Genomic DNA, 21,886 nt, shown 5'->3' on the forward strand with positions numbered 1-21,886 from the left:
GATTTTAGCAAATGGCTGCAATATAACAAAGAGTGAAAAATTTAAGGGGGTCTGAATACTTTCCGTACCCACTGTAAGTGGATAGCAGGTGAGTGATTGGTAAACAGAGCAATGCTGAGATAGTTCAGTGAATAACAGTCTTATCTTTGCAGGTCTGGATGAACTGGTGTTGGTGAGCCAGTTCCGGAGGTTGGATGCAGATGAATATCGAACTGAAGAGGATAAGTCCATGCAGGTAAGCGTTTGGGTAGCATTATGATAGGAACAACGAGACCAGACATCAGTGAACTGAGGTGAGTGGTTTATATAGTCTGATTGGATGACACAGGTGCAGGTGATCAGAACTCTAGTGACTGTGAACGAGTGGGCGGAGTGTGGGGGTCTGGTGCTGTGGGTGTTGTTGACTCTTTGACAGCAGTCAGTGAACATGGCCCACTGTGACATATGGTCTACTTTTGGATGTTCTTACCCATGTGTCGGTTATTCTGTCTGTTTGTGGAAAAAGTACCAGCTTTAGTACGATCAACCTCAATCCAACACGACACCAATCTATCTCATAAAGTCTCAAAAAAAAAAAAAAAACAACATAAAAGAAAGGGCTTCAGGAAATCAGACCTATTTCACAGTCTTCCTTAATATTAATATCTGTCATTTTGTTTGATTAGCCGTGCCTCGCTAGCCTGTGATATTGGTTGCGAGAGATGTGTTCATTTTTCCCCCGCCCGCCTCAACCGTTCTCAAAGGCCTGGCGAGGAGAGAGGCCTCATTCAGTCATCAGAACCCCCGCAGGCTCGCAGGCATCTTAACAGCTATCTATAACAGGAGAGCACAGCCACAAAGACCCCCCACCTTCCACTCACACTCCAGAGGCCAAAGCACTGATGGAAACACACCATGACAGCAGCTGCAAGCAGCCTCACACACACTGGGACCAGTCAATACTTTCAGCTGTGTATGTGTCCTGTATCAAATGCACCAAAGTGTAGCTTGTCAAATATGATGGGTATTAGTTTCCAGAAGACAGTTAAAAGCTCAAAACATTTCAAAGAGTCATGTGGACTCAAGCTTACAGACCAGAGTTACAGACCATGTAAAGTGAGCTGCAAAGAAAGAAAGAAAGAAAGAAAGAAAGACTAACTAACAATTGTATTTATTAAACTGCCAAAAAAGACAAACAATAAAAAAAGAAGTCAAATAAATTAAAAATAAAAAGTCAATAATCACTAGCACTGTGAATAAAGGACCGGTTCACTTAAAAAAATTAAAATACAAAAATAAATAAAATTAAAATTGCATGATGTTCCATTCGTGGAAGGAAGGCTATACTAAAATATTCTGACAGGGTTTCCGGCACTGCTTCAGTTGTGGCGCTGCTACTGCGTGTACTGCGCCATGACATAAGAAATTATTTTTAGCTCAGTGTAACGCCAAGCCAGCAGAGGGAGCCCTCGCCCGAGTACTGACCGTGCTCCACTCCCTCTGCTTCCTCTACTTCCATTTCCTGTTTGACTCTCATATAAACTGAGACCAGTCCATGTGCTGGTCGCGAAGTATTGCCAGTTCATCTGCCTTACCAAGCGTTATAGTTCCTCTGTTCCTGATTGATTCCTGTGTATGATTCTTCCTGACTTCTTGACTCACGGTATTTGTACTCTGCCCCTTCTGTTCTGACGCCTGATTGGACTGATGTTCTCCAGAGATATCAGGAACAACTCACCAAGCTGCAGACCATCAACGAACACCTGACGCACTATATTCGATCTCTCCCTTCAACCACTCCTATGACCGTAAGCCGGTTACACTCAGTAGTGTTCTTGTGTCCTTATATGTGATAAAAGAAAGACCCTTCCAGCACAGAAAGGAACAGTACTATGAAATACTACAAATTCAATAAATAGACTGCACTACAGTATTGTCCTCACTGTTTGAATGCAACTGCACTAAATGCAAGGCAAATCCAGTGTATTCTGGCTGCTTATACACTCTAAAAAATGCTGGGTTGTTTTAACCCAACTTTGGGTCAAATATGGACTAACCCAACTGTTGGGTTAAATTTTTCAATTACATTTTTACCCAAAAAGTTGGGTTAGTCCATATTTGACCCAAAGTTGGGTTAAAACAACCCAGCATTTTTTAGAGTGTAGGTAATTCCTTCATTTATGGCTTTGGAAGACTTAGAATAAATAGAATGTTATGGCGTTTTTATTTTGTTCTATTTGCCAGCCACGAACTGTCATACAATGAATTGTAATTGTAATGAAAATGCATGAAGATTCTAATATTTTTTTCCATTAAAATAAATGGAATGGAATGGTTAGGTCATATTAGCAAAATCTTGCGAGTAAAAAAAGGTCAATTTTCTATTGTCAGTTGTATAGCAATGTATGAAGCACAGCTCGCACAGAAGCCACTTTCAAATCAAACAGCATTTTGTTGTCAACATGACAAATCTGTGTGACCAACTTGAACCTGCTGTGAATTCTGCATAGGTAAATCTTTCACCCTCAGACTGTCATGATTGCCTACTCCAAGAAATATAAGACCCGACAAGGAAACATGGGGCAGACTACACTAAATTAGGGATGCACCGATACCACTTTTTCCAGTACTCGCCCGATACCGATACTTTTATTTTTGGTACTTGCCGATACCGAGTACCGATACCAATATTTTTATTGCATTTGTAAAATTTTTAAATATTGGGTACAGAAACCAAAAGAGTATGTATAATGTTAGTTGGTTAACTTAATTGATCAAATAGATACAGTCAAACCAAAATTTATTCAGACACCTTCAACATTTCTCACATTATCACAGTTTATTCGCTATAGTTTAGAAAATGGTGATAAAATATGACAAGAACTCAGAGTTAAACTGTGTCAGAACAAATTCATCTTGATAATGTTAGATAATTTTGATAGAAAGGTATGTAATAGATAACAATCAACCAAAATAATTCAGACAACTGTTAGTATGACAGTATTTACACAACTACTCGTTATAAATCTCCTAACTGTGATATTTTCAGAAATAGAAGTAGCGGTTTTTCATCTGAAACGTGCTACGACTTATATTCCAAAGCCCCTCATATAATGCAGAAACACTCATGAAGCAAGCAAAACACGCGCAACGTGCACACGTATTTGTACTGATGCAGAATGAGAGGACAGTAGGCTAGTACAGCCTAGCGCATTTCACACAGGCAAGATTCACTTTCGCCAGAAAGTCGTGTATGCCTAAGGTTGAAAATAAATGATGTTTATAGTGAATGCCCCTATAAATGGTCTTGTTTTTACGATTTAGTTTTAATCCAAATGATGTGTGTGCTAATTAAGTGAACATCAAAGTGCGCGCGCGCTCTCTCTCTCTCTCTCCCTACCGTTAAGTAACTTGTGCATTGTTTTACTTACTTGTTTTTTACATATCCGACCGAACTACAAACTTTCCAGTGATGTCTGTGAGAAAGGTATATTCACTCGACAAGCTCGCGCATCTGCGCCGCCGCGCGCTCAATCCACTCAGCGTGCTTTGTTTATCAGCTCGCACACATCAGCTATACAGGCGTTAATACAGGATGTTTAACGTTATATTCATTGCATACATATACTTCGTAGTATACATCCTCAACTCCATTCTGCTGTCTGTTGTTGTTGTCGGTGTTTCTTTGTCTGAATATGGCGCTTATCACATGCTGTGTGGTATCGGCGTTTGGTATCGGGGCATTTTAACGAGTACGAGTACAGGAGCTCAGTATCGGTGCATCCCTACTCTAAATACCACACTAAACGAGGGAATGAGAGGTGAGGGGAACTAACTAATAATGAGACAACGAGGACAGGAACAGGAACGACCAAATATGGGCACATGAGGGAGAAAACGCACACAAAACAGATCCATAATCCTGACACAGACTGGATTTCTATTAAAATGACTGGATTTTGCCATGACTGGAACAGCATGAGTAGATGAATAGTTTGGTTTGTTGTATTGGTTTGTATTGTTTTGAAATAAAATGCACATTGTCTTTGTTATGATTTCTTGTATGATTTGTCAGAATATATATAGTCCCACGTAGCCAGACCTTCAGACTGATGGCAGAAGGTCTGGGAACCTTGGCCGCTTTGAATGGCCAAGGACCGCCCAAGAGGACAAACCAATCATGTTTCGTTTTGTGGCACGTCGTGTTTAGGGGGTGGAAATGTCCCCACAATAACAGACCGGTGTGTAAACTCTTGGACTTATTTTAAAGATTCTATGCAGCAAACTTGAAATATTTCACATACTTTTGAAAATCCAGCGTTTAGTTGATCCTGATAAGCACTCATCATCACAGTTGTAAAAACGGCGGCTCTCTTCTTCCATATGGGGGTTTCATCACGGTATCTTTGTTTCTAGGTGAAATGTTAAAGAATGCGACTTTAACATTTCACCAAAATCCTGTATAATTCAACCAATCCAATGATGACTTCGAAACTCCCGAGGTGTTTCCAATTTTGTGTGCCATATGCATTCAGCCAACAGTCCATGGGCATGACGTCTGAGACTGAGACTAGAATATATATTATTATCCAGAGGCTTTTTAAGTGTGGGATATTTTACATTTGCAGCAATATTAGGCAGACGTTTGCCACAGGAGATTATCGGGAACACTATATTTGTGTGTTTCCTCCAAAGTACTAAAACAGTCATTAACAGACTCATTAAGGAACCAAAACCATTAAGCGGATCTGAATCAGAACCAGAATCATTCATTTCTCTTCCCGAACATTCAATGCCATTAGATTCAGGTCTTGCTGGGGAAGAAAACTATTCATTATAAACTGTACTTGGTTGTGAAGAAGGCTTCAGTTTTTCATCATTTCTCACTACAGTCATTATCAGAATCTCAGTAATGGGGTGTATGTGCGTGGGGGATGTAAGAAAGAATGTGCCGTTGAGTGTGTCTAAGCAGGTTAATGATAAGATGTGAATATTTGCTGTCGGGTTGGTGTGAGGTTGGTGAATAATTTCTTATTTGTATGTTGAAAGTATTGTCATGCTAATTCATTGTTTGCTCCAGATAATAATCTGTCACTCCAAATTAAAGCCTCAGAGTACAAAGAAACAGAATGAAGAGAGAAACACAAACAGGAAAAAGGACAGGAACTGGAAGCTCAGACACTTCCCAGCGGGCACCTTGATGTCAATTTATATCAATTTGACGTCAAATGTTAGTCAAGACTTGGTCACGATGTTGTATAACATCATTTTAAGGTCAGTTTGGACAGCAATTTCTTGGGTGAAAATATGAAGTTGATACACACACTGAAATAGGTTTAATGTATATGCAGGCCAATGTGTTTGACATTCAGTTTACATCAAATAAATGTCATGTTTAGATGTCAAATTGATGTCATATGGACATCATATTTACATCAATGATTTGTGTGTTTGATTGATATTTATTGCAGACTATGAATTATTTGCCAGCCTGATTAAGCTTAAATATAATTTTTTCTTAACTGGGGCCTCGGACAGCGTCGATTTGCCACATCTCATTTCGAAATGTGTCCCAGTGTGCAAATGATGTTCAAAAGACCTGAAATTGACATCAAAACTTGACATCAAAAATCAGCTCAAATATCCAAATCAAACTGATGTCAGAAACTTGGTGTCCATTTCACATCCACACACTCATGTGCTTTCTAATGCCCATTCAATGACAAAGCTTTCTCTGCTGTTTAACACCACACTTGTAGATGGCGCTATGTTAGCAGTGACCATCTGCTTCAAAAGCATTGACAATTCTAAAACGAACCGTGACCTTGCGTCCAGCTCACATTCTCTCACTCTCAGGTGGGTACATGTCATCTAATGTAAAACAAGTTATCTTGGGTAACTTAGAACACATACAAGAATGTGTTTCAATAAAATATGACTTTGTGCTATGACTATTTCTGGTAGTTTGTGTGTATGCATGGCTGCACCACGTGGTAGGAAAACATGCTTTGATTACATTTACCACTGTAGCACACATGCGACACAGTTTGGAATGTGCGTGACACACAACCGCTTGTTTGTGTGTGAGGTTAATCCATGGCACACCGCTATTTCACTTGGTAGTAGGCTACTCCATTTTGCAGTTAAAACTAATTTCCCGGCTACACTGTCCATACATCTAGAGCCCTATGATTTCTGCGATGTGGGCAACACGGAAGGAATCGCGGAGTTACGCATAAAACCACAATTCACTGTATAATGCGGAATTGTCATGGAATTTGGCCAAATTTGAATTAAACAATCAGGAAGTAGCGCTGCACAGCTAATCAATTTCAGATCGAGATATGGACTAACGTCAGTAATTATTCATCTGTTGTTCTGCAATCTTTGTGTCATGGAATTTGGCAACACGGAAGGAATCGCGGAGTTACGCATAAAACCACAATTCACTGTATAATGCGGAATGTCATGGAATTTGGCAACACGGAAGGAATCGCGGAGTTACGCATAAAACCACAATTCACTGTATAATGCGGAATTGTCATGGAATTTGGCCAAATTTGAATTAAACAATCAGGAAGTAGCGCTGCACAGCTAATCAATTTCAGATCGAGATATGGACTAACGTCAGTAATTATTCATCTGTTGTTCTGCAATCTTTGTTCACAATCAGAATAGGTGCATTTCTTTTTGAATTTACATTTGTATTATAGATTTCAAGTTTGTTGAATAAAACTTTTCTTTCATTGCATTGATTTTGTGTCATTATTTTGGTGGTCGAAAGAACATCAGCGTGTGGATGTCAAATGGATTTGCGTTTTTGACGCCAATGTTTGATGTCAATTTGATGTCTTTTCAACGTCAAGGTGCAGTACATATGCATTTAATGCAAGCAGTAAACACAAATGTGTAGTTTGTTATGTAAAGTGTCATGTTAATATTATAGCATAAAAAAGGAAATTTAATTGCAGTGCTGTTTAGATGTGTATGTGTTCTAGTGGTTCTCTGTTTACTCTTATGCCTGAGTTAAGTCCCGTTTCCTCTATCCCTGAATATTTGTTCATCTCAGCAGTCCTTGGCTTCTATTGGGTGATGCCATAACCCCAGTACCTATAAATTACTCCACTGTTCAGTGCCACTTCAGTGTAACTTCCTTCAGAAATCATTCTAATATGCTGATTTGCTGCTCAAGAAACATTTTCTATTATAAAGCATGTTGTGCTGCTATAGATTTTTGTGAAAACCATGATGCATTTTTTTAAAGATTCTTTGATGAATATTTGTTATTTATTTTATTATATATTTAATATTTGTTTATTATATTATTTTTGTAACATTATAAATGCTATAATAATTATATATTTATTATGCTATAATAAATTATAGATTAAAGTGTCCTTGCTCCTGTTCTTTCATAAATATATTATACAACAGTTCTTTCTGTTTCTCGAATCTGATTGGCTGAGAGGAGTGCGATATTCTAGTGATAACAAAGCTCCAACTGTTTCACCGTTTGTATCACTCTGCTTGCAGCATTTCTCACAGCGAGTGTCATGGCGAATGCTCAAATCCACTATAATTTAATAAATAATACTATTTTTGTGTCACAGAATGTAGTTTTAGGAGTTTTTTAGGCAAGAATGTAGTTGTTTAGACTTCAAATATGCGGTTTGTTAATAAAGATAACATCTATTTGAAAAATTGCTTCGTTTTCGGAGACGTGAGCTTCAGGGCGTCAGCGTTTGTTGATAAAGATAATGTCTATTTACAAAATTGCTTCAACGTTTTCAGAGATGTGAGCTCCAGGCCATCAGCGGCCGTTCAGTGCTCATGAACCCGCCGAGAGCAGCCTCAACTCGGCCAGATCTTCTGGAATTTGCCACTGGCTCTGATGTCTCTATAGTGGTTAAACATGAGATATGATTTGTTTTGGGTAAATCTAATTGGCAATGTTTGGTTTCACTAATCTATTATTTGTTCCAGAGCAAATAGTTTTGGCTAAGAGCAAAATCTCATAACGTTATATATCTAATATAACTTATATCTTATATAATGCTGTATATCAGAGCGCTGCCTTTGTACTTTTGACTGAATTTCCTAGCAACTTTTATTATGGCTGTTGCTGTTGTTTATTGAATATTATTATTCGATAAATAATATTTTACATAAATAATAGTAGTATTTAATAATAGTATTTAATATTGAGAAACAGTGTGTTTGTTTGTGATGGTGATTTTAGTTACATTACTCCACCATTAGATCACGATGGCTGTTTTCATGAGTGAGTTAGCAGTAAAGACTTTTATATTGAAAGAGACTGAACAAGTAAGTTATTTTTACTTTCAACAACACCTTGTAAGATGCAGCAAACAAATGCACTGAGCAGCGTTGTCATCGGAAATCACTCTCAACAGATGAAAGGACAGTACAACAAAGGTTTCGCTTTCCTCAGCGGACATTCAAACTAATGTTTTATTGTGAATATGAGATTGAGCTGAATAATGAATGCTATATCAGATGCAGGTAATCACACTCGCTCAGTCCATCTCTCTTTCATAATACTCTACATAATACGCGGCTTTTAATATAGTAATACTATAAGCTTTCAATGAAGCAACTCAACGTTCTGTCGTTACTAGTTCTAAAGTGACGTTTTCGAATTAGTAACGGAGGCTTGACCTCAGCTGTTAAACTGTCAAACTGAGATTTGAATCCGTGGCGGAAGGAAGCAGTTCCGCACAAAAGGTTTTTTTTAAAGACACTCCATTGTTGTCTCTTTTTTTATTTACACACTTGTGCCTTTGAACTGTTATATAAACGCAATATCACACTCGTAGATGTGTGATATGGCTGTATATCAGCACACTGTGATTACCTACAGCACTCGGCCTGCTGATATACAGCCATATTGCACTGCTACTCATGTGATATTGCTCATATATTTATCTTACTGACCACAAACTCTTGAACAGTAGTTTAGCTTAGATCTGTGTGGATTTACAATAAACCTCTTTCACTGTCTTAGAAAGGGATGCCAAGAGCAAATATATAAGTCTCCTTATATAACTTGACACAGAAGTGCAAAGTCTTGGGATTTGTAAATCAGAGGTCACCAAATATTGAAGCGTAGTTCAGGTGTCACAGAAGCTCTCTGTGCATCTTTCCACTATCGTTCATCCGCAGTCCGCTCTCTGTTCCAGTCAAGTCACAAAATACAATTCAACCAAATGTGCCCTGTTAGTGATATACAGTACATATCCTGATAGACAGTTGCAATTTTCTTATGTCTATAAAGAAAAGTCAGCCAAAAAAACTTTTGAACCCACAACCACAGAAAAAGCGAAAAACCATCCTTGAGACCACTGCAAAATGGCCTGATCTCTCCAAAGCTGAAATCACCCCTGCAATGACTGTCCCCTATAATTAATGAATACCCTATAATTGCTCCTGCTATTAATAGTCTGAAATTGACATTTTATTTCATAGCCATACGCCATGCATATTCGATCCTAAAGTGTTATGTTATGATTGTTCACACCTAAGAAGTTGGAACTTTAAAAGAAGAAAATAAAGAAATGTATGTGTGTGTGTGTGTGTGTGTGTGTGTGTGTGTGTGTGTGAGTGTATATATATATATTTCATATTTCATATTTGAATGGGATAATCCTTTAATTTAATAACCCGGCATAAATGTATTCACATTTATTTTTGTATGTGTGTGTTAAGATGAATCCATAAGATAAACCATAGATGAATCAGTCTTCAGACTGATGCTCTTAGCAGAAAGATGAGAAGGACTCTTTTCAACTCAAAACCATGCCAATGCTTTTGAAGTCTGTCTCTTTGCATCTTTTCTCTTCCACCTGACACTTTACATATTACAGATGAAAGACAGGTCATTATGAGGGGATGATGGGAATTAAGGTAGAGAGAGAGAGAGCAACAACACCTATTCGGAGAGTCTCTTCTTCATCCTCTCGTTGAGCGATCTATGACACACACTGTTCTTCTATTTTTAATTTGAGTAGACTCTACTGATTTTTCCTTTGCCTCTTCTAACAAAGCACATTAAGTGTTATCATTTTATTCCCTGCTGCTATATTACTGTGATTAATATATTTGCACACAACCAAACAATTGTTGGTTAAAAATGATTATTGACACCATTTTTGGGGTCTTCGGCTCAATAATTAAGCAAGTTGGTTTAATTAAAGTTTAGAAACAGAAAGAAATCAATCAAATATTTGCCATGTGAAATTTAATATCTTTACAGATTGAGGCTGTTGAGTCCAGACTTAGTGATCACCTGCCAAAATCTGCCGGCATTTCCACAGCTACAAAGTGGAAAAACAACACATGCTGCTGAGCAGAATGCATAAATATCCGGCTTTGATCAGGAACCGAGATGAGAGTGCAGGCATAAAGGACAGAAAGAGATAGTGAGAGAGGTTTACTGGTCTCCTCCCTAACTCTATTCGCAAAACCAACTATATTTTGTAGCACAGAGGCATTCACCTTTCAAAACACATAGACATCAGGGTTGAGCAAAGTTTGGAAGTTTTTAATGGGTTCCTTTTCAGTTTATGAGTTTGAATTTGAATACATTTGAGCCTCACGGGACGTTAAATTTGGAGTTTGAAGAGGAATGTTCTGAATTTAAATTCAAAGAAATTTAACAGTTACATCACCAGAGGAATTTCATTACCCCAACACATTTTTACATCAAAACATAACTAACAGGATCATTAATTTCTGCATACATATGTTTTCTCAACATGCTTTCTCAAATTACTCTGAACTAAGCCCAATAGTGTAAAATGAACATAGCCATAAACGTTTCTATGCAGCACCACAAAATGTTTACCACATTGTATGCAGATGACTTTATATTTAATTACCTAAACAATATGCTACAATTTTGACTGCCAAATGTAAACAATTGAGTAAATACACCATTCTGGGACATGAAGTGCTTTTCCACTATAGTTCATAAAATGAAGTATAATTTATTAAATATAATGAAATATATAAATTAAATAAAACACTCCTGTGGCATTTTAAGCATTGATTATTATCATCATTTCATGTTTCTGGAAATACCCCATATGTTGTGTATGACTAGTTTATGGTTAAATCATACAGAGAGAAATTATTTTTGTATTATTATTATACTATTAATAATAATAACAATAATAATAATTTTATTCTTATCATTAAAACCTGCAGATATGATTTTTTACAATTAATTTAAATGTAACTTTACTTACTTAAATTCACATTTGAATTATAATTACACATCTTGTGTTCTACAAATTTAACTGACATTCTCAAATCACTTCTAAATGGTACACAACCCTGACACACACACATAAACGGCTAGAAGAAGAAAAAAGCACAAACAAGAATTCAAATAAAAGAAAGAAACCAACATGGAGACAGACATGAAAAGGTCTTTTGATAAAGCTGAAACATTTTTAAGGCATTGTGCTCTCTGAATCAATAACATCATCTCGAACAACAGAACATCCAGACACTCCAGAGATGTGCAGGTAAACAAGTCAGTCTGAATACTCAATAATACAGATGAAAGTAATTGACACATGCACAGTCTCTCTCTTTCTATACATTTATTTAGGTAAATGTAATCTTACAGTGCTACTTTGTTATACTTTAGAATTCTAGATCTAACAACCCACAGATAAGATAACTAACAAAAGCTAGCCAACTTACATTGACTTTCATTTTTATTTTTTATCTATTACAAGGAGAGATAGTGAAAGTAAGTTTACTTAGTATGAAGCCACTAATTTAGATGAATAACACGAAAACATGAAGAGGAAAGAGAAGTGAAATGAGAAAGGGGGATGCAAAATGCATTGAAACGAAAGCGAAGAAGTGATCTTTTGAATGAATTTACAGTACTGCCGAGCTTCACCACTGCATCCAAAAAACAATAAACACATAAATATTCCCGTTCAAGCACACCGCATCTTGCTCTAGATAATATATTGTTTATCTCCCCATTTCTTCTTTCAAAGTGAATAAGTTCTTCATCACTCTGCATTCATCAGAGTTGGAAACCAGCAGACAGAATGACGGATTGGCTGCACATTTATTCAGTGAGGCTCAGGGATCTCTCTCAGTGTCTTAAATTTGAAAAAGATGATAGCAAGTTTATCATGGGCTCTTTCTCTGCTCCAGACGTGTCATCTTCCTTGTGCATCGTGCCAAGATTTTTCAGCACGATGTAGCACATTTATTATATTACATATGAATGTGCACACTTCCTCTTCACCTCTTCCATTTCCAATTTCTCCATCTCTTTCCCCATGGCTCTCCAAAAATGTTTGAGTGTCAGAGGTAGAATGGTGGATGCAGACAGATGACTTTCTGGTCTTGATCATTTAAACTAAGAAGAAAGTAAACAATACAGCAGGTGATCTCCTGACTTTTCTTCTATCCAGTCGGAGCTAGAAATTAGTTTTATTGTCACGCCTCCCTTTGAAGCTTGAAAAACTTTGCCCACTACTGTAACCTGATCTACTGTATCGACTGTAAAAAAAAATCAGCTCCATTTTGTCTTATAGCTTTATGTGCCTTTTTCTGTTGAATAATAAAAACATCTTTATTTAAAAAAGTAAGAAACTATGAAACTTTAAATTTGATTTAGTTGAATAATGTTTAGATTTCATTCAAGTAATAACTTTTTGTCAGTAAGCCTATAGTGTTATAGCTATTTTCTGTGCAAAGATCATTTTGATTATAGACAATGACTTTTATCCAAATGTCTTCAAGTAAATTAATAAATAATAAATGAAAACATATTTGCCGGAGCAATATCAAAGGATAAGTTTATCCAAAAATAAAATTAATTTACTCAATATGGAACACAACAGGAGATGGATGTGGGATGAGACAGAGGATAGTAGCTCTCAAGCTCAAAAAATGACATAAAAGAATCATAAAAGAGTCTTCTGAAACCATACGATAGCTTTGTGTGAGGCATTATTCACTGAACATCTTCATACAATTCAAATCTGGTGCTTTAACGATAAAACCGAGAATGTGTTTACATAAGAGCTGTGCAGTGAGAACACTGGACACCATATAAAGAGAAAAGAGGAGGAGCAAACGCAACTGCATAAACTTCATTGGAATGCAAGGAAAAGAACGAGACCTCAATATTCGCCCTTACAAAATCTCCCCAAGGCACTTGCCCCACAGCACTGCTCTAATGGCTGATCTGACAACAGATGACCTTTCGGCCATTAAACAGGCCATATACTGGATCTACGGTACATAGGAGTTTTAGAGGAATTGTCCATATCCTTCACAGTTATGTGAAGGTGAGGAAAAAGTAAATCTAAAGGATTTATGTATCAGCCCTGAATCAGCAATAAAGCTTTGGTACAATTTGTGCCATTGCTTTAAAGGCCACTCTCCCAATACAGCTGATGAAATGTATAGTCACCACGCTCTGACTCCTTTTGTTCATTGTTGGAAAAAGTATGATGATATTTCTTGGAATAAATTTGAATTTAGCCTCAGCTGAACTCGTAACCTTTAAAATGCTAATGAATCCTTTGCTGGGAATCCTCAATGCTGCTCTCTTAATCCTAAATGCTTTCATCTCCTTTGAAATATCGAACACACCACAAGGGAAGCTAAAAATGTTTTGAAGTTTTTGTGTACCACTGTTCAGAGAAGTGTACCTGCATCAGATCAGTTCCTCAGGATGCAAGAAGTTCTATTTGATAATGAATCCCACTGGATTTGTCTACACCATTACAGCATCACAGCTGTTCTTCAAGGTGTGTGTCTCTCGCAAATATTCACTGCGTCCCTGGGGACAGCGTCACACTGAAAGCGCTGACAAAGCCCTGCCCTAATCAGACACCTGTAAGACAATCAGAGTTTCTCCTGTATATGATGTGAGATGTTTAACAAGGAAAACCTCTGGAATAGCTCAGTGTACATAGTGTGATCAGGGTTGACTGCATTTGTGTGTGTGTGTGTGTGTGTGTGTTTACCTGTTTCTCCCCACACAGGCAGGTATTCATCCTGCTGGATGTCCAGCATGATCTCCAGGCCGTTGCCCGTGCCTCCTTTCATTGTAGTCCTCAAAGTCTTCCCCTCTTCAGCAGCGTTAAACATGTAACATTTCCCATAACGTGTAAACACCTGGAAAGAGGAAGAGTGAGAGAGAAAGTTTATTTGACTTCATCGATTTAAATCAATTTATTCGTATAAGGCTGTTGATTCCCACAGACAATAATTTTGACTTAATTTGCATGTGGATAAATGCCATGAAATACATTTAAATACATTTTAATGAAAGCTTAGCAGGCAAATTGGCCGAAGAGTTTCAAAGTATTAATGTGAAGCATGTATTATTTTTAAGTTACATGAATAATGTAGCATCAAAAATTAGCTGTAAAGTTGTCTGAATCGTCCTCCTGAGATGGGAATACTCTCTAGGTGGATGAACTTCTGGTTAAAAGATACTGATGTAATTCTGGTGGGTGGAGTTTGCAGAATGCATGAAGCTCCACATAAACAGTGGTTTACATATCACATACAATATTTATGTCCTGTTTCTCATGTGCCTTCCTGGTATTCCCTGCACAGACACTAACTAACTAACTAACTAAATAAATAAATACTGAGTGGCGGAGCTGGTTGTCACAAGGGTCGGTAATTATAACTTTGAGTCTTTTTTTTATAGTCAAGACTGTTAATTGTTTACTTCTGAAAAGGTTTGACAGTTGCATATTGAAACATTTATTTGCAGTACTGTAAATTATAGGCTTCAATTTTCATAGGCCCTATAGGCTGCTATTGGTTTGTATGTAGCATAATGCGTTTCCCTGTCACACTTTATTTTAAGGTCCAATTCTCTCTATTAACAAACCATTAACTATGACTTTTGCCTCAAACTACTGATTTGCTGCTTATTAATAGTTAGTAAGGTAGTTGTTAAGTTTAGGTATTGGGTAGGATTAGGGATGTAGAATATGGTCATGTAGAATATGTGCTTTATAAGTACTAATAAACACCCAATGTGTTAATAATATAGGCATGCTAATAAGCAACTAGTTACTAGTGAGAATTGGTCCATATGCTAAAGTGTTACCCGTTACCCTTTAATTTATACACACAAGTCAGAATATCTGTGATAATTGACAGTGCGCTACAGACAAAGTACATAGAAATGAGTTTGAAATAACCCAAAATATTCCTTTAGAATTCTATCAAAAATGAAACATTCTGTCATATATACCATGCACTGACCCTCATGTTGTTCTAACCCTGAATTTCTTTCTTCTGTGGAAGACATTTTGAAGAATGCACTGGTTACTCGTTTTCATGCAAGCACAATGAACAAAGTGATGCAAAAGAACCATAAAAAAAGTATTATAAAAGTGGTTCAGGCAACTATATCCTACTGAAGTCATGTTATGATAGCTTTATGGGAGGAATTTAAGTCATTATTGACTGATCTCATTCCCCTCTAGTCAAAAACCAGATGAGTCTGATTTCTGAAAAAAAATCACAAATTGGGCATCAATACTTCTTTCATGGCCTCTCATGCATTTTTAAAAGGAGACTAGGGTGAAGTTGGATGTGAATTAAAAAAAATGCTACATTTTGATCTGTTTAAAGTCTTTTACTCACACAAAGCATTCACATGGCTTCAGAAGACTTGGAAAGTACAAGTCATGTGTACTACTTTCATACTGCTTTAATGCTGCTTTTTAGTCCTTTTGGAAGCTTGAAAGCTCTAGTCCCCATGCATTATAATTGCATAGAAAAGAGCAGCCAGAAGATTATCCTTTTGTGTTCCAAAGACGAAAGAAACTCTACAGGTTTGGAAGGACATGGTGAATTTTTAGATGAACCACCCCTTTAACATCATTCAACTATAATCACTGTTCATCAGATTGACAGTCGCATATGTTATGGGGTTTCAGACTTGCATTTTCTGCCTTGTTTGTTTGAGGAACATGGTTAGTGCAGCGTCTTCATCTTCAGACATGCCCTCTGGCTCACCCTTAAAATGCTTATATTAGAGAAAATACTCTTTTCTGCTGTGGGTCTGTGAGAACTAGATAACATCTGATTCCAGGATACAAAGTGAATCTCTCCGTCACCCTTCAGAGCCCTTCCTCATCAAAGCCCTTGAGGAAAGAGCGATAGAATGACCCCAATGTTCCCTGTTCAGATGACAAGGAGGAGAAAGGACGGAGAGATGGGTGCATTTATATTCATTTACCAATGAAGGTGTTTTACACAGCGGACTGAGCAGAGACAAATACAACCATTTGAGAGTAATTGAGCGAAAAGAGACCACCACCTTTACAAAACTCAAGTCCTTTATCCCTTTCTTTCTTTCTTTAGCTCTATAATTTGGGACTAAATTTGATAGTGAGTAATTAAGAGAGCGAGATATGTAATTAAGAGAACAAGATAAAGCAATTCTCAGCTTGTTTTGATGATAACGGACAGTACAACAAAAGACATAACTGGAAAAATCTGGATCCCTCGTTATACATAATGATGATAATTATGATTATGCATGTTTCAACACCCTCAGTGTCTAAGAATCAAGATTCTTTAGTTCACATAAAAAAAATATATTTTTTTTTAAATGTTGTCATTATTTACTCACCCTCTTTTTGTTTCAAACATGTATTGGCTTGATTACTTTTGTGGAAAAAAGCTTCTGCTGTTTTTACTTGTACAATGAAAGTCAATGGGGTCCAAAACAACATTGGACCCTACTGACTTGAACTGTATGGACCACAAAAAGTACAATTTTACAAAATATATGTGGTGTTTCACAGAAGAAAAAAGTCATACAAGTTTGCAATGACAAGTAAATGATTTTAAATTATAATTTTTGGTTGAACTATCTCTTTAAAGCCCTTTAAGGACAGAGAGGTGTACTATATTTCTCTATAAGAGCTGCAATCTACTGACTGAAAAGCAAGTGTTGTAAGCTTTTGATCTTCGCTCGAAGATAAGCATGAAGCTGTGTTTGGAAAGCTGCTTTGAAATGGTATCTTTCCAAGGACTGGTGTGGAGAATGCTGATCTAAGATCACTGAAAGAGCTGCTTCTGTCTAGTGTAGGAGCTTGATGGATGGATGAATGATTGAGAAGGTTTCTCCTTACAGCATGTCTGTACACACACACACACACACACACCCACACACACACACACACACACACACACAGACGTTCAAGATAAATCACCATAGCCTGCAGCTGCCAGACCACAGCCCACAAAATTGACATGATATTCAGTCTCATCCTTCATGCCTGAGCTAAGTGCTAGCAGAGATCACCCTTTAAAGATAGAGAGAGAGAGTTAGAACTGAGGGAAAGCAATGCTAAAGACACAGTGGGCCATACAATCCTCATTTCCTGCAATGACTGACAGCTTTAGTTCTTTTTCTTGCTCCGTGTTTCAAATTCAATTTAATTTCAACTGACAAGGCAAACAGAAGCGAGGATTTCCACTTAAGATAACTTGTGGCTTATTAAAACAGGAACCATCAACTTAAAGCTGTCTTTCAACATAAAACCAAAGACATCTCTTTGGAATCAGACCATCCGTTTAGGATTTAAGCCATACAGCTTTGACAATGAATCCAAAAATCTCTAACCAAATTAACAAAAGACGCAATTTAAAGGTGGCTGCTAATCGCCGTCTTACTAAATTAGGTTTTAGGAGGAGTTAACCAAAGACTTAGCATCATAAAATGACATCTGCAAAACATTTCTCACAGAATACTGAGATACAAAGCACACAAATACATATCACCCTTTAAAAACAGTCAATAAGCCATTATGACTGCTGTTGTTTGGCATAAAGACCTTGTTGGTGCACTGTCATTACCACTTAGTGCCTAGCATGTTAACGTCAAAGTCATTGTAAACATGCCAATAGTCATTTGCTGTTATTGACCAAGGATGTTTCTCTGAACTAACAGCAAACAGCAAAACATTTGTGAAGGCTTGATTTGAGCACACATGCTGAATACTTTCTTCATAGCCTGTAAAACCATTAAACTAATTTAGACGAGTAATGAAACACAAAAAGTGGCTCTTTTTTCCATTTTCACTCTACAGAGAAGAAAAATCTTCCATTAGTCCTGAAGTTTGGTGCTTTCATGACAAGACAAAACAACCTCTGTTACCTCGAGGTTAGCAGGTTACTGTTAAAACACAGGATGTTACGAAACACATCAATTCACTTTCAATTAACTTGCATTTCATAGCAAAAACTTCAGAAGCATGTGTTTCGTTGTGGATGTTGGTGTACAATCGCCTTTGTGAGCTAAATCAAACTCATTAGCTGGTTTGTGCGCATCTGCGAACACAAAAAAAATCTCATTAAACATTCAAAGAAAGGAAGCAGTTTGAGTGTTCTAGAACAAAATGGCATGACCTGGTTTGAGTGATGCCCGTTGCTTTTAATGACACAGAGACGCTATTAGCGAAGGTGCTTGTGTGATATGGCTGTAGGCAAGAGAAGCTTGGCTGTGGCAGGGCTCCTTTGACAGGCGAATGTGCAACGGGTCGACCGTAAGAACATGCTGACGAGGAATACATTATGATAATCATATTTAGGGAAAGCAGTAGGAGATAAAGCACAACTTGATGTTCACAAAAGGTCACGCTCATTTACATCTAGTTGTTTAGCTGCTCTCTCTCGCACGTTAAAGGTTTTGATTAAGAATATAGATGTATGAATAAATCAGGTTAATCTGAATATTTATGGGGTCTGTGATTATTTGGAGTGGTCTGAAACATCTTCTCGACTGCTAACTACTGTGTTAACGGAGCATGTTATGAATAGATTTTTTTTAATTTACTGACTGATCATGCAGTATGTAGATCGGCTCTCTGACTGACAGGATATTTATCAGTGAAACTGTGAAAATTAAGACTACCCCAAGGGTTTTAAACCTGCAGAGAAAAACGTGGTCTTTTCTGTTCGCACTAAGTAAGGTCATCCTCAAAACTGGAGAAGTTTCAACTGGTGTGCCAGGAACATAATGTTGTTGCCATTTCCCATCTAAAGACCTGGAAGTGCTCTATGATGTCTCTGAGTCTTATCAGTCACCGGCCTGGTGGGTTTTTTTCTCCCTTGTCGCCTGCCACATGGATTATCTTCTTCAGACATGGATGCCATCATTTTCTCATTTCATTCGCTGTCTCCAGGCCCTCCTCCATTCTTTTATTTCTCTCTACAGTGTGTGTTTATCTCTAAAGTGGCTTTTGCACCATGAAGTGTCTGTTATGTCTCGATAGGATGAAATCTCAGTTTGATGAATTCATAGGACAAGAGAAAAATTCATACAAGTTTGCAATGACAAGTAAATGATTTTAAATTATAATTTTTGGTTGAACTATCTCTTTAAAGCCCTTTAAGGACAGAGAGGTGTACTATATTTCTCTATAAGAGCTGCAATCTACTGACTGAAAAGCAAGTGTTGTAAGCTTTTGATCTTCGCTCGAAGATAAGCATGAAGCTGTGTTTGGAAAGCTGCTTTGAAATGGTATCTTTCCAAGGACTGGTGTGGAGAATGCTGATCTAAGATCACTGAAAGAGCTGCTTCTGTCTAGTGTAGGAGCTTGATGGATGGATGAATGATTGAGAAGGTTTCTCCTTACAGCATGTCTGTACACACACACACACATGGACGTTCAAGATAAATCACCATAGCCTGCAGCTGCCAGACCACAGCCCACAAAATTGACATGATATTCAGTCTCATCCTTCATGCCTGAGCTAAGTGCTAGCAGAGATCACCCTTTAAAGATAGAGAGAGAGAGTTAGAACTGAGGGAAAGCAATGCTAAAGACACAGTGGGCCATACAATCCTCATTTCCTGCAATGACTGACAGCTTTAGTTCTTTTTCTTGCTCCGTGTTTCAAATTCAATTTAATTTCAACTGACAAGGCAAACAGAAGCGAGGATTTCCACTTAAGATAACTTGTGGCTTATTAAAACAGGAACCATCAACTTAAAGCTGTCTTTCAACATAAAACCAAAGACATCTCTTTGGAATCAGACCATCCGTTTAGGATTTAAGCCATACAGCTTTGACAATGAATCCAAAAATCTCTAACCAAATTAACAAAAGACGCAATTTAAAGGTGGCTGCTAATCGCCGTCTTACTAAATTAGGTTTTAGGAGGAGTTAACCAAAGACTTAGCATCATAAAATGACATCTGCAAAACATTTCTCACAGAATACTGAGATACAAAGCACACAAATACATATCACCCTTTAAAAACAGTCAATAAGCCATTATGACTGCTGTTGTTTAGAATAAAGATCTTGTTGGCATGCTGTCATTACCACTTAGTGCCTAGCATGTTAACGTATACAGTCATTGTAGACATGCCAATAGTCATTTGCTATTATTGATTAAGGATGTTTCTCTGAAATAACAGCAAACAGCAAAACATTTGTGAAGGCTTGATTTGAGCACACATGCTGAATACTTTCTTCATAGCCTGTAAAACCATTAAACTAATTTAGACGAGTAATGAAACACAAAAAGTGGCTCTTTTTTCCATTTTCACTCTACAGAGAAGAAAAATCTTCCATTAGTCCTGAAGTTTGGTGCTTTCATGACAAGACAAAACAACCTCTGTTACCTCGAGGTTAGCAGGTTACTGTTAAAACACAGGATGTTATAAAACACATCAATTCTCTTTCAATTAACTTGCATCTCATAACCATGTCACATTTGTGTCAACTTCAGAAGGGTGTGCTTTAGGTGTGGATGTTGGTGCGTAAGCGCCTTTGTGAGCAAAATCAAGCTCATTAGCTGGTTTGTGCGCTTCTGCGAATAAATAAAAATCTCATTAAAAATTCAAAGAAAGGAAGCAGTTTGAGTGTTCTAGAACAAAATGGCATGACCTGGTTTGAGTGATGCCCGTTGCTTTTAATGACACAGAGACGCTATTAGCGAAGGTGCTTGTGTGATATGGCTGTGGGCAAGAGAAGCTTGACTGTGGCAGGGCTCCTTTGACAGGTGAATGTGCGGGAGGTCGACCGTAAGAATATGCCGACGAGGAATACATTATGATAATAATATTTAGGGAAAGCAGTAGGAGATAAAGCACAACTTAATGTTCACAAAAGGTCATGCTCATTTACATCTAGTTGTTTAGCTGCTCTCTCGTTCAAGGTTTCGATTAAGAATATAGATGTATGAATAAATCAGATTAATGTGAATATTTATGGGGTCCACCATTAGATGCTATTTGGAGTGGTACGAAACATCTTCTCGACTGCTAACTACTGTGTTAACGGAGCATGTTATGAATAGATTTTTTTTAATTTACTGACTGATCATGCAGTATGTAGATCGGCTCTCTGACTGACAGGATATTTATCAGTGAAACTGTGAAAATTAAGACTACCCCAAGGGTTTTAAACCTGCAGAGAAAAACGTGGTCTTTTCTGTTCGCACTAAGTAAGGTCATCCTCAAAACTGGAGAAGTTTCAACTGGTGTGCCAGGAACATAATGTTGTTGCCATTTCCCATCTAAAGACCTGGAGGTACTCTATGATGTCTCTGAGTCTTATCAGTCACCGGCCTGGTGGGGTTTTTTCTCCCTTGTCGCCTGCCACATGGATTATCTTCTTCAGACATGGATGCCATCATTTTCTCATTTCATTGGCTGTCTCCAGGCCCTCCTCCATTCTTTTATTTCTCTCTACAGTGTGTGTTTATCTCTAAAGTGGCTTTTGCACCATGAAGTGTCTGTTATGTCTCGATAGGATGAAATCTCAGTTTGATGAATTCATAGGACAAGAGAGAGTTGGAAATAAAAAACAATGTAAAAAGTAATTCTTAGATTAAATAAACTTGAAAAAGA

At 37.5% G+C, this 21,886-nt stretch overlaps 1 protein-coding gene across 3 annotated transcripts in view; it reads right to left on the reverse strand.

The window, feature by feature from the left end:
• Window positions 1-21,886, reverse strand: part of LOC107674665 (acid-sensing ion channel 2) — a 413,064-nt gene that overhangs the window by 39,793 nt on the left and 351,385 nt on the right. For all 3 annotated transcript variants that reach the window (XM_016468711.1, XM_016468710.1, XM_016468709.1), the window contains one exon: window positions 14,010-14,160. In XM_016468711.1, coding sequence (XP_016324197.1) covers window positions 14,010-14,160 — 151 coding nt within the window. The remainder of the gene's footprint in view (window positions 1-14,009; window positions 14,161-21,886) is intronic.

Source organism: Sinocyclocheilus anshuiensis, unplaced genomic scaffold (genome assembly GCF_001515605.1).
Source record: "Sinocyclocheilus anshuiensis isolate Anshui unplaced genomic scaffold, SAMN03320099.WGS_v1.1 scaffold152, whole genome shotgun sequence".
Taxonomy (NCBI): domain Eukaryota; kingdom Metazoa; phylum Chordata; class Actinopteri; order Cypriniformes; family Cyprinidae; genus Sinocyclocheilus; species Sinocyclocheilus anshuiensis.